General features: G+C 42.6%; 1 protein-coding gene across 5 annotated transcripts in view; it reads left to right on the top strand.

The window, feature by feature from the left end:
• nectin1b (nectin cell adhesion molecule 1b) overlaps window positions 1-12,804 on the top strand; it is a 134,825-nt gene that overhangs the window by 110,550 nt on the left and 11,471 nt on the right. For 3 of the 5 annotated variants that reach the window (XM_070969654.1, XM_070969657.1, XM_070969656.1), the window contains exons 7-8: window positions 3,612-3,705; window positions 8,896-8,997. In XM_070969654.1, coding sequence (XP_070825755.1) covers window positions 3,612-3,705; window positions 8,896-8,997 — 196 coding nt within the window. Of the gene's footprint in view, window positions 1-3,608; window positions 3,706-8,895; window positions 8,998-12,804 lie in introns of all 5 variants that reach the window. The other 2 variants (XM_070969659.1, XM_070969658.1) reach the window with 2 other exon arrangements.

A 12,804-nucleotide genomic window follows, 5' to 3' on the forward strand; every position in this document is an offset into this window, starting at 1 on the left:
GCTAACGTTGAGTGCAAACTGGAGAATTAGTCAGACTGAGGTGCATCATGGGAGGAAATGCAGGATGTTATGGAGAAATGTGAAGCGCTGAATATTTTACTCACCATATGGTGAAGCGTACATCATGGCGGAGAACAACTGCAATAAATATTTAATGTCACACAGCCCATCAACCCTGGCTTGAACTGTTACTTGCTCTTCATGTGGGTTGACACCGTCGTGTATTTAACATCTTTTTATTCCTAAAGACAATTTTAGGCCAGTGGAAAGGTCACATCTCTGCAGCTGGTCATTCTGACACGCTAAAACAAGAAAGGCTGCATAGATTAATCAGGAACGCTCACATGAAAGAAGAAGAAAGAAAAAATATATATATATTAGATCAAAGGCAAATCTAATTTAGCTTAAAAGCAAGTTTTTGAATGGGAGAGAAGTCATTTAATTATTTAGCTGGAGCTCGCCGTGCTGTATATATTGTGAGAAAAAATGCAAACATCGCTTGTTGCTCAACTTACATTTACATCTATATTTAAATCCAGCTTCAGTCAGTTTGTCACAAGCACGTGAGTTCATTTTGTACAACTAGATTCTGGATTTGTGTAGCTGCTGCGTGTCCCAGATGCTACATGCTAATGCTAAGCTAGGTCTGAGCATGCAGTGTGCTCACAGTGAAGAAGGACACTCAAAGACGTCCACGTGAATCAAAGCTGCGTCTCGAGTGCTCTGTCAGTGGACATTTTGTCCCATAATACATTGCACAGCAAATGAAGCAGCTGCTCGCGGCTGGAAAAAATGAAAACGTACTGAAGACAATGTCTCAGGAACATCTTGACTAACAAAAAACATAATTAAACGAAATTCCAAGTCTGTTATGACTTAGGTCTTTTAAGCATCTCAATAATAGTTTTCTGCTAAGATCCCAAAAACAGTCAGAAGCTCAGGTTTGATTCACCACACTCGCCATAGTTGTGCTCACACACAGACTTCCTGTAAAATTAGGGATTAATAACAATATTTACTACTGATGACTGTGTTCAACCAAATGACAGCCAAAACTAAGAAAATCAGACCCAAGTTGGAATAAATTGGAATCACCCTTCAGGTGCACTCAAAGATGCATGAGCATGCATGCTGAATTTGCTTTTGAATGTGCTGTTGATGAGCGCCACAGTCCCACATTTCAAAACGCGCAGCTTGAAAAATGAGAACAAATTGTTGATAGAGTTGAGACAGCTTGAGGAGCATCTCTGAAAACAAAACCTGTGTCAAACCTTTGGAAAAACATTTAGTTTTCTTTTGTTTAAGTGTAAGCAGCAGTAGGTTTGTTTGATGCTGGGGCACGTCTCCTTTTATTACTTTCTGCCAGAACAAGACAGTAAAGTATATTAATGTCCCGCATACCAAAGGAAAGTGTATATTTTAAAGGTTTGTTCTTGCAGTATTACTGTAGTATGGGACTGGGATACAGCTTGAGTGACTGAGCACACACAGACTGTATGTTTGTCTTGGTACACTGTATGTTTGTGTGCTCTGCACACACGACGCTTCATCAAACACTCGTGCTGCTTTCGCCTTGTTTTCCTGCAATTGTGTCAACCAGTAGTGACAGTCTATACACTGATGGTCTCCTGAGGCTGCTGCTTGTGCGTAACGTGATTACAAATGGAGCTGAATTCAATCAAGAATGGGAGGTATGACAGGGAGAAAGTGGTTACTGTGGGGTGGAAGTCATGAGACGAGGGAGTTTCTTCATGTTTGGTCAGATTGAATAAACCCATTCTGCATATGGGGCCCCAACACAGCGCCAATTGAACAGGCTCCTTCACATAATGTGCAATGAAATGCAATCATCAGGGGTCCTATGGGATCAAATGTAAGCTGAAAAATGCAGGAGGATCTGAATGCAAATGCTGCATCATGCATAAATATGGTATGATTTCATCCTGCTTGAATAAATCCATTCCAGGTTGAAGATGCGCAAGTGATCTGTCTTAGAAACACAGTAAATATTGCAGAAAAATGTTGGATGGTGCCACATTTCTTTCTAATAAAATGTCAATTAGGTCAGTGCATGAGGTATTCATCAGCTTTTTGTTTCAAATCGAAGAAATGTCATGATTTTGGTGTTTCGGTGTATGCGCAGGGCAGGCAGAGGCTGGCAATGTTTTTTTTTTTTTGCCTCATGCATTTCCTGAAAGCAAATGATCTCGTAGGCTGTCGCAGCTTTTTCTCACCTGTATCACAATGCAGACAGTCATAAGCAACGCATGACAATGCTTCATAATGAACACGCTGTTGTACCTGTGGAAACCGCATCTCCACAAGACTCATAATTATCTGTCTGAGAGAAAAAGGATGCTTCTCCTCTGAAGGCTCTGCGATGGAAGAGGTGATTGTAGATGAGGGAGTGTGCTGCACGCTGCCTCTCTGTGCCTCTGCTGTGCCTCTGTGCTGCAGGCGGGCTGGAGAGGGTGCCACATGAATCTGGCAGTGGCACGGCAGCCCTGTCTGGAGACAAGGTGATACGGACTGGAAATAATGAGCGTGAAAGAAAGAGTTAAGAGGTGCACTCATGCACAAATTTTCTGCACATTAAAACGCCGGCTTGGCCTTGCGGAAAGGTCATGTTATTCAATAAGGACGTGAACCAGTGCGAATGGGAGGCGGGAGGAGCTGGAGATAATGCATGTAGGTACACAGCTCAGTGTCTGTGCTCCACTTCATTATCTTTGATCACTCCTGATATCATGTCAGAATACGGCAGATGACATCTGACTGCCAGCATGTTTGAGGGAAGGCGTTTTCTTTGTAACGATTTCGAAGCAACAACCCTTCTGCTTCCTTGTCTGAAATAATTATCCGGATGCACTTCAAACGATTTCAGCATCAAGCTTTCAATTACTGCTGTCTTTCCTGCTCATGATTTAATTTTTCTTTTTATTATCATCGCATCAACGACTGTGTGCCGGAGTGGCCTTTATATCGCCAGTGAAAATTTCATTGTTGATTTGGAGAAAATAGCTGTTTGCTGTTCTGTTAATGGCGGCATGTAAATGAGCACAGGTGTTCAGCTGTTGAGGCTTTGTTCTTCCCCAGGTGTGGCAACACAGGGGCGGGGTGTGCGCCTTGGGATTAGGGGATGTTAGTACCAGGGACTCAGGGAAAGGTGGCGAGCAGAAGCCGCCTGCCGAGCTCTCTGAGTCACAGCTCAGGACGACATGTCAAACAAACAGTCGCTGCACAGTAGGCAGTGTGTTTGTCCACGTGGCGCTCTGGATGAGGCTCGATCCACCCTGAGGACTTGACTCACACATGCCCTTCTCCCTGCCCCCATACTCTCTCCATCCCCATCTCCTCACCTCAGTGTCCAATTACAGCCCACTCTCATTAGCACAGTGTCTCTCCAGCGAGAGCCTTTGAAAGGGCAGGGGGAATGGCTGCCGCCGCAACAAAGCCACCAACACGAGATCTATCAAAATCCAAGGAAAGAGTGAAAAAGGCAAGTGCAGGCAGGACTTCTCATTATAGAGTGCTGTAGAAGGTGAGGGACGTAAAGAGTGGCGATCCCTTACTGTGCTGAGTGTCATGTTATCCTTTCACTCTCTTAACAGGACCGACCTCCCACCCGCCCACAAACCGGCCCCTCCCCCGCCCAAAAAGAAGAACAGTGACATGAAGGGACACTTGACATCTGATGACATCCAGGTAAGACCCTCCTCCTCTTTACTTATTCGTCTCCTCTGTGGCCGATCTGGCAAACGTTTCCAGATTTCTGCCTCGTTTGCGAGCGACATGTAAACGTTTCATCCATCAGCTGGACTTCGTAGGGCTACTCGGAGGCCGTTTACAGCGTTTCTCCTCTCACAGAGCTGTGGCGGTGTTTCTCATCCTCTTCTCTGGACTGCCGCCCGTCACACACTTCCAACGATCCAGTTATAGAACAATTAGCTGAGAGTGCTTGAACATCTAAATATAGAAATGTCTTGTTCTCCAAGTGAAGCCACTAACATGTAACGTAATTACCAATCTGACGCTAATTAATTTCCCTCTAATAAGTAAAGTAATAGTAAGAGGGTCATTTTTGACGATAAATACTGACCTCGCACTGCAGGGTATATGCATACTAAAAAGCACCTTGCACTGGGAAGCAGTTTTTACGCCTGGATTGAATACTGTGTGCAGGCGGCGTTGAAGTCGACCCTTGAGTTTCCCGTTGAGTATATGCAGCTTATCTGAGCATGATATATGTGTCATATCGTGTTAATTAATTCCACTGTATTTGCACCTTATCAGACAAGTGGTATTATTATAAAGTGCCACTCAAGCCTGATGAACAGTTTCATTTCACAGCAGCGTTTGTTTTGCCTTTTTAACCCCAAGACGTGTTTTCATCATTTGAATGAGCGGTTTCAATATTAATCATCATCGCTGGATGAGCGGAGAATCAGATCACTGGTCTGGGTTTCTTCCTTGCAGGTAAAAGGAGGCAGTATTGGCATATCCCAAAAGCGGCAGGGCTGAGTGCGTCGTGCGACAAAGTGCACTCCAAGCAGACAGCATATATACTAAATATAGTTAGTTTTTGAGTGTGCTCACAGCAGGGAAGATAATTATGGATGCTGGTGAAACAGCTCAGGGAACACCAGTGAAAATAAAAAATAACAGCGGCATTTTTGGAAGAAAATGTTTTGCTCTCTCTTTGCTGCGCCTGATTGGCAGTGTCAGTCTAAAGTCACACTTTGATTGCCTTTTTCAGGACGGGCGTACAACAGTCGAGTCTGTTGATTTCTCCTGCAAAAAACTCTACTATAAAGACTGTATGTAGTGTATGAAGTTCACAGTTAATCTGGAACTGGGACACAGTTTATGTGGAGGACACATGCTTCTCTACAGAGGGCGGCTTTTTTATATACAGGTCGACTTTTTCTACACCTGTGTGCGCCATCACAGTTACAAAACTTTGTCCAAATTTGACCCATGTTTCTCTCAAAATTCACTTTTCATGGCTGCACCATCGCTGGTGCATCACAGCCCTTGCATGACAACATAAAACATAATCTTACATTAGGCAATAGCACCAAATCAGTATAGAGGAATCAGGAAGATTTCCAGACTTTGCATCAACCTTCCAATCAGCTGTCCATAAACAAATGAGTGCAAATGTACGTGCCTATCAAAGGTTGGACACAGTGCACGCGGATCTGCAGAGGTCACAGTGAGCTTTCTGAGGCCTTTAGTGTTGTCAAGGACACTGTCCAAAATAATTGGCCATTCCAAATTGGGGAGATAAGGTGTAAAAAAGAATTATTAGAATCTGAATAATTGAAGATTCACCTAAACGCTGAGCTGGCCGCCGTGTATCAGCCCTGCTGAGATTTTAAATCCAACTTTACGATACTCTTTATAGCTCCAAGGTCAAACTCCTGGACATCTGGGCAGAGAAGCAATGGAGGGAAGGGAGAGCAATGCGCTCCCCTCACTGCACAAGCACTGAGGACGAGTACTTGAGCAAGGCACCCAATGCTGGACTCACTGGTGATTAGTAGGAAGATGAGGCTGTAATAAACCCTGAACTGGATTTAATGTGTTCGATTTTATGGCTGTAGTTACTTTGAAAGAAGCTGCATGCTCAGCAGCATCTGGAAAAATACAAACAGGCAAAAGGAAAAAATATTACAGCAGGTTCATGACATGATGAGTAAAGTATGCATGAATAAACAATAATCACGGATGCATAAACAGGAAGCGTCGCTGTTACACAAGAAGGCAACAAAATCTGTGTATGAACAGAACAAAATATTCTTATGGTTCAAGCTTTCAGGTTTGTTTGTATTTATGGCTGTAATTCATTCTGCACAGCGGTTAAAGACACAACGATGTTTGCAACCTTCAACTCTGATTCATCCTCTGTTTCAATGACAGAACCATTTCCAAATTACCGGCGATAAAAAGTAATTAAGAGATAATCTGAGCTACAGTTTGAAAACCAGAAAACAGCGTGTTTGGTCTTCCTTCCCTCAGCTGGACAAGTTCCTGCACCCGAACCCGTCAATCATCCTGATGAGCTGTTTCTTTAAGTGACACTGAGATAATCAGCATCTGCAGAGCCGCCAGACAATCTGTTATAATAACACTGTTCTATTTATTGTGAGCTGCTGCAGGTTTAGCTTACACAGACGTAAGCTGTGTCCTTCATGTCAAATCTCTATCATAATGTATGTAGAAGAAATAATGAATTGTTTAAAATAAAGAAATATTGCCATGAATAATGCATTAAATTTAAATTCAGAAAAAGCTAAATGTTCTTTTCCTTCTGTTTTCTGATACGTTTGTTATTCCTGCGCTGCAGCTTTCAGCCCAAATCACCCCGAACATCAATGAAAACCCAATTTTGGAAAAAGTTTGGATTACAAATAAAGAGCCACACACACACAGACAGGCCTGAAGAAGTTGGCAGCATCATAGTTTTATTATTGCACAATGCACATAGCAGAACTGACAGGGCAGCTGAAGTACCAACATCTGGCTGAGAAGTCTGGTCCTCGGCGTTCGACCACTCAGCTGGTATTCGCCTTTTGATGTAACGTGAACGGAAACGCTCACACCAACCGGGCGCATAGTGACTGGCATTCAGCAGCTATTTTTAAATGTAAGAAAAATGGGGATCAAACAGAATTTGGCAGCCTTTTGATCCCTCAAATTGAACAGCACAGAGGTGTGGAGAGGAAACACAATGTTCAACATCTATTATACGAATCTCACATTTAGCGCGTTGATAACTTCTTTGTTCTGCTTTTGATTTATTTCATTCATTCGTATTTCCTTTCTTTGTGCCGTGCGCCGGTCTGACATTATGTTTTATGAAGGTTTTGTGAGTGTTCATTTGCAATCGGAAATTGATTAATTCTGTCATGTCGTGAAACGTGCATGGAGCCTGTTGTGAATGCCCAACTGTAAAAGACCCTTTAAAGGTACTTGAATGTCAGCGGCATCAAACTTTGCATTGTGATTGAGTTTGACAGATCAATTAGGAGCATGCTGCGTGGAAAGTTTAAGACTGGCGACTTGTTGAAGGAAAACTATAGAGCAGCACTTTGCCCTCCTCCCGGCTCTCTCGTATCCTGCTGCACCTTGAATTGTACAGCGAGAGGCTTAGAAATATGACTTAGCCTCAAACTAGTCTGCTGAAGAGTGGGAAAAAACAAAAAACTTAGACAGCTGTCATGATGCTGTCATCTCCTTTATTTTCATTCCTCCTTAAAAAAAAAAAGAGCCTTGGGTTGGAAAAACTGTGTAAGTGTAGTTTCATGGTCTGACTCATGTTGTTGTATATAAAGTGAAATAGGATTGGTTCCATCATCTTCAGCCTTCATTTCTTCTCTAATGTGCCCTGCTCTCTTTTTACATGAACGCCTTCCCAATCTCCTGCTGAGTTTTCTTTAAAAAAGTATCATCACTTCAGGAATAACAGCTTCATCTTAGAGAGACGTTCAAGCAAAATAAAGTGCGACAACCTCTTCATTATGAAATTCAAGTCACTGTGATTAAAACGCAAAAAGACTTGACCCATGCTCTGATATATTATTACCATAGTTTGCATTATGTGGTGCATTTCATGTGGTCGCCTGTCAACACTGGGGGCACCAGATGAGAGGAAGTCGTGAACGTGAATAAAACTTTAATCAAGAAGACAACAACTCCCATGATCCCACGCTACTTCACGACGCCTTCAAATGACCTTTTTTCTGTTTTCATTGTTTTGACTGAGAGACCCCTCCCTGCAGGAACGACATGCTGTGCATTCAAAGCATCTTTTCAGCTTTGAATTCACATGAGAAGTTAAATGTTTGGACCTCCTGTTTGCTGTAATATTCAACACTGAGAAATGTTTTTTTTTTAATGAAACAGTAGCTTATGTATGTTTTATAAGCACATCGCTTCGTTTTTTCAGAGAGTAAAATAACAAATGTTTGACACATTAAAGACTGGGAGTCGTCTCAGACTATCTGCAGTCCAGCTTCAAATGCTTAAACACTGAGCAGATATTCCTCTGCAATTTGACAAAGCCAATTTGACAATTGCAGAAAATCTTCATTCAGAGGCGTCTTTGCTGCTGGATGAGTCCAAGTTTAAACATTTCAGCTCAGAAACATCAAACCATTAAAAGAAACCTGCAAAGAAAATACCAGGCTGGGATTTTACATCAAAACAGGGTAACAGAGTCCAGCCTGTGATGCCTGTGAACACAGTTCATATTTCCATGTTTTGCTTTAATTGTAGAGGTAAGATATTATTTCACATATAACATTAACACATAAGGTGGATTTAAGGAGCTTCATCCATATATTGACAACCTGTGTCTGCTAAGCTGCAATAAGTCTGCAGCGTTTTTAATCACATCTCCTTCATGTATGAATTATCCCTGCAGTTCAATCCGTCGGCGGCTGTGAATCACACACACCTCTCTCCGCTTTGGCATTTCTGCCCCACGATTTCAGAAGTTTGCATCATACCTTCGTGTGATATGGAAGTGATTAATTTAACAAAATAACTTTGATGCGCATGTAGAGTTCAGCAGAGCGGCTGCAGTTCAAGCGGCTGTCGAGCTGTATTCTTTGTCAGATTTCAGATCTTGTTTCTGTTCATTACCACTGAAAAACAAATGCGAGCAAATGAAGCGAAAAAGCTTTCAACATGATATTCTGCTGCTGAAGTGTTGCAGGTCTGAACTAATGCGCGTGCGACAAAGGGAGAAGTCTTCAGCGATGGGCTAATTGCAAAGTTAACCTTGGTGAAGCTCGCAGAGCAGCTCCAGTGGAAACTGGCTGACCTGCCTGCTTTGTGCAGTCTTGGAGCTCGTTATGAGTCTTGCTGAGCTCTCGGTGTTTCCTGTAGGTGGTTCATCTCGACAAGGAGGAGGAACTGCAGAAGCTTCCTCTTCAGCCTCCTTATTACGACATGGCGCCCTCTGAGTCGACCCCCTTCACTGATAAGCCGGTGAGTAGTGACGCCGCGAGCGTGTTGAAAGGAGCTCCTCTATGAGGGGGGGCCATCCACAGCCGCTGCCTTCGGCCAGTAGCGACTGCAGGTGAACTTTCTGTGCCATTATGGATAATAATTGATCATTCTTTAGGTATTTGAGAATGGCTTTACAAATAAAGTGCAGTGCTCTGATGCTTCCTGAACGTCACTGAGGATCTTTAACGTTGCCGTCTTTGCTCGTCTGGTCTTAAAAGTGGACGGCGGCCTTTCGAAGAAGTTGACCAGTAAATCCACTTTGTGCTTCGATAAGCTCCTTATCTCATCATTTACATCAGCACCACTCACCTTCTGCCTAAACCTGTGCCAGCCGACGTCGCCTGTGTGTGTGTGTGTGTGTGTGTGTGTGTGTGTGTGTGTGTGTGTGTGTGTGTGTGTGTGTGTGTGTGTGTGTGTGTGTGGACTATGCTACTTTATACATGCATACAGAGAAATTCTTTCACACTATTCGTACCCCAGCACTCACCTCTCGTTCTGTCCTCTGCCCCCCCTCCACTTCCTCTAAATACTACTCTAATGGTTTGCGTGCTCGCCTGGCAGCCGTGTGCAGCTAAAACGCAGTGTGGTGCTCTACAGTGCATCACCTCCTGAGAGTTAACAGTTGATTATGAAGTGTTCGCCTCTGCTAACTGATGAGCCTCCCTCAGTGGCTCAGATTCTTGAGTGTTTGGGGGCTTTATTTGCTTTGGCTGGAGTCTTGGCTTTGAGTTTAAGAAAATAAAACTCGGTCGGACTTTCAGGCAGCACACGTGTAAGCATATGTGCGTGTCTCACAGCAGTAAATGTGAACACTTGCTGTAGCAGCTGTACAATGCAGCCTGCTTTAAACTGCTACCTGCATGGCTAATGAAGGTAAGTGACATGTAGTCTGCTGTAAACAGGAAAGTCCAACTTGCAGAAAGACTGATGACAACAACATCTATCAAAACCTTGATCCTCCACACACATCTTGACGAGTTTAATGAAATCTTAACAGACTGTCCATGTAATTTGTCAGTTTAACATCAGATCAACGTGAATGAACATCTCAGAGGTTATAATCATGGGTTGAAGTTTTGAGACTTGCATGTGTCTAAAGCTGGTGTCTATATTTTTCTTACTGTCAACAAATCTCACTAAAAACCAGCAATGAATTTATTGAAATTATTCTTCTTCTGTGTCGTAGAGCTTCATTGCTGTCCAAAATCTATTAAAAACACATCAGTAAGCCACACAATTGCAGTGGGTGACGTATTCTTTATAAACATGAACATGACTCATTACTCATTGAGTCAATCCCAGGGCAGCACCAAGTGTGTGTTCATGCTGAAAATATCCCCTACAAATGATTTCCTCCTGTTCGAGTAGCAGGAAACGACATGTGTCCATCTGCTCTGACAAATTATTTCTGTTTTAAAGATAATCTTTAAAGTAAACTACATGCTTGACAGATTTACATCTTCAGTATCAACAAATGGACCGAGCAGTGCTGAGAGATGGACCAACACGTTGCTGGTTTAAGCCTTTTCGTGGGATTTGGTAACAATAAGAAGAGCACAGAACATCACCGGCCTTGTCCTTCAAGTTTCTCAAATTCATTTTCTGCCTCTCTGTTTAGTAAATTTTGAATTAGATGCTCACTCTCAGGTTTACAGTGTACAGGATGGACATTACAGTGTATACAGTGTGCTTCATGTGTCTCTGAAGTGTCTGTTGAATGACTGATACCAGCTAATTGCTGCCTGCTGTGTTTGGTAAAAGTTCATGTTCTTTAATAAGAAAATGGTGTAGGCAGCTCTGGCTAAAGCTCTTAATATCACCTGAAATGAGAAACTGTGTTCCATAACCGTTGTGCTTTACTGATGCTCTTGATTAACTACATGCTTTGAGTTTTCATGTGCCTCAAATTGCTGCTTTGCATGAACGCTGTGCTTTTTAAATGACTCATATTTTCTCACCAAACTTGCAGGGATAACTCAATTACCATCACTGTGTTCCCTGGACGAATTGATTTTGATTTTCTGTGTAGTTATTCAAGGATATTAAACTATCATCTTCAACTTTATGCTCACAGGAACCGGATGTTTAAGTCTGATAATCCTTGGACACAGAGGGTAGATTTTTCTAAGATTTATTTCTTATCTCGGGTAACATTCCACTTAAATTGAAGTTTAGGGCTGCTCTTAAGATGAATTGGATATCAGTGAGGTTTTCAAAACACTATTTGTGAGAGACATGCATTGACTGCTGAGCGTCGACTGTTACTAATGATGATTCTCTGGGGGCAAAACACTATCTGCCAATTTTGAATGCGATGTGGCTGTAATTTTCCCCCTGATTGCACTCTGGTCATGACAAATATTCCAGATATTTAAATATCCAGCGAGTGCAGGATGTGAGTGGTGGGGAAATATGCGATGGCGGAGAGATTGCACAGTAGGCTTAAATTATTAATGTGGAAATTCTGTAAAAGATTCAATCATTTCTATGTAATCCTTTCTCAGGTGGAAATAAGGTACAGTGGTGCAATGGGGGGACAACAGGTATCATTCTATTGCATTCCCCCCCCCCCATCTCCTCACCGTCCTTCCAGAGATGCTGCTTAGGTAGATGCAGGATCTCTGCTTTGCATTTACTTTGCCGTCTCTTTTAGTCCATTTTCATTAGGAACAAGCAGACAGACTAAAAAGAGAAACACAATCATTTCATCCAGTCGATGACTTCCTCGTGCAGCCTTTTTCACTCTCAGAGTAGAAAATACAGCAGCAGCAGCAGCAGCAGCAGCAGCAGCAGCACAGGAGATTCTGGAGTTTTTACACCTCAAATTGTAGCTAACTGGGAGATTTGCCCGTTATCTTTTCATTCCTCTCGTCGCTCGCCTGTAGTTCCAGTCTGTCGGTGATACAAACACCAGCCTGACTCCCATTTGTCCTCCTCTGTGCCAAAAACTTTGTGCTCCATCACCCTATTAACAGCCATCTTTGGTCAGTTCATTCAAAACAAGCACAGAATAAACTTTTTCAGTCCTGTGACTAAATTAAAAATGAGTCACCTTTAAGGAGAAAAGGGATGATGTAATCAAAAGCTCATTTACTTTAATTTTGCCTTTTTTAATCTTGTGTTTGTCACTACAGTAAATACATCACAGTGTGCTTTCCACTGGCTTGTTTTGACAGCTAGCGTCTAAATTACTAATTTTTCCAGATAATTATTGACCCCGTGCCTTTGAGTTCCCTTTCTAGAACAGACAACAGCTGTCTGAGAATTGGATAAACAGTGCTGAAAGCTTTCATGGTCATTTATTGATTACCAAATTAAGGTCATTCACTCAGTCATCCACTTGGCCAATTACTCATGGAGTCAATCATTCAGTCAATCACTGGACTTGTGCACAGCGGCCACATGCTGGTTAAATGAAGGTTTTTGTCTGTGCTTGCATGCTCCAGCCTTAAAGCATCATTTCCAGCATTTCCCCGAATGTGCTTACAGTAACTGCGGTTCCAGCCATAATCAGCGAGTTCCTACAGCCATCAGGACACGTAAATTACTGTCGTGGCAGTTTTAGTGTTTTGAAAGATTGTGTGGACGTGCGTTCACCATAATCCAAGCATTAGAGTTGCAACACTGCCCTGTGTGTGTTTGCTTTGTTTAGTTACAGCGACTGTTGTTGTTTCAGTCCAGTTTTCGTGCCCATCAACTCTGAGCGTTACGCAACTTCTGAGAAACGCTCACACGAGCAACAGACTCATTAAGACAAATCTGAAATAAACTGAATTAAAGCATCTT

The sequence above is a fragment of the Chaetodon trifascialis genome, chromosome 9 (genome assembly GCF_039877785.1).
Source record: "Chaetodon trifascialis isolate fChaTrf1 chromosome 9, fChaTrf1.hap1, whole genome shotgun sequence".
Classification (NCBI taxonomy): Eukaryota; Metazoa; Chordata; class Actinopteri; order Chaetodontiformes; family Chaetodontidae; genus Chaetodon; species Chaetodon trifascialis.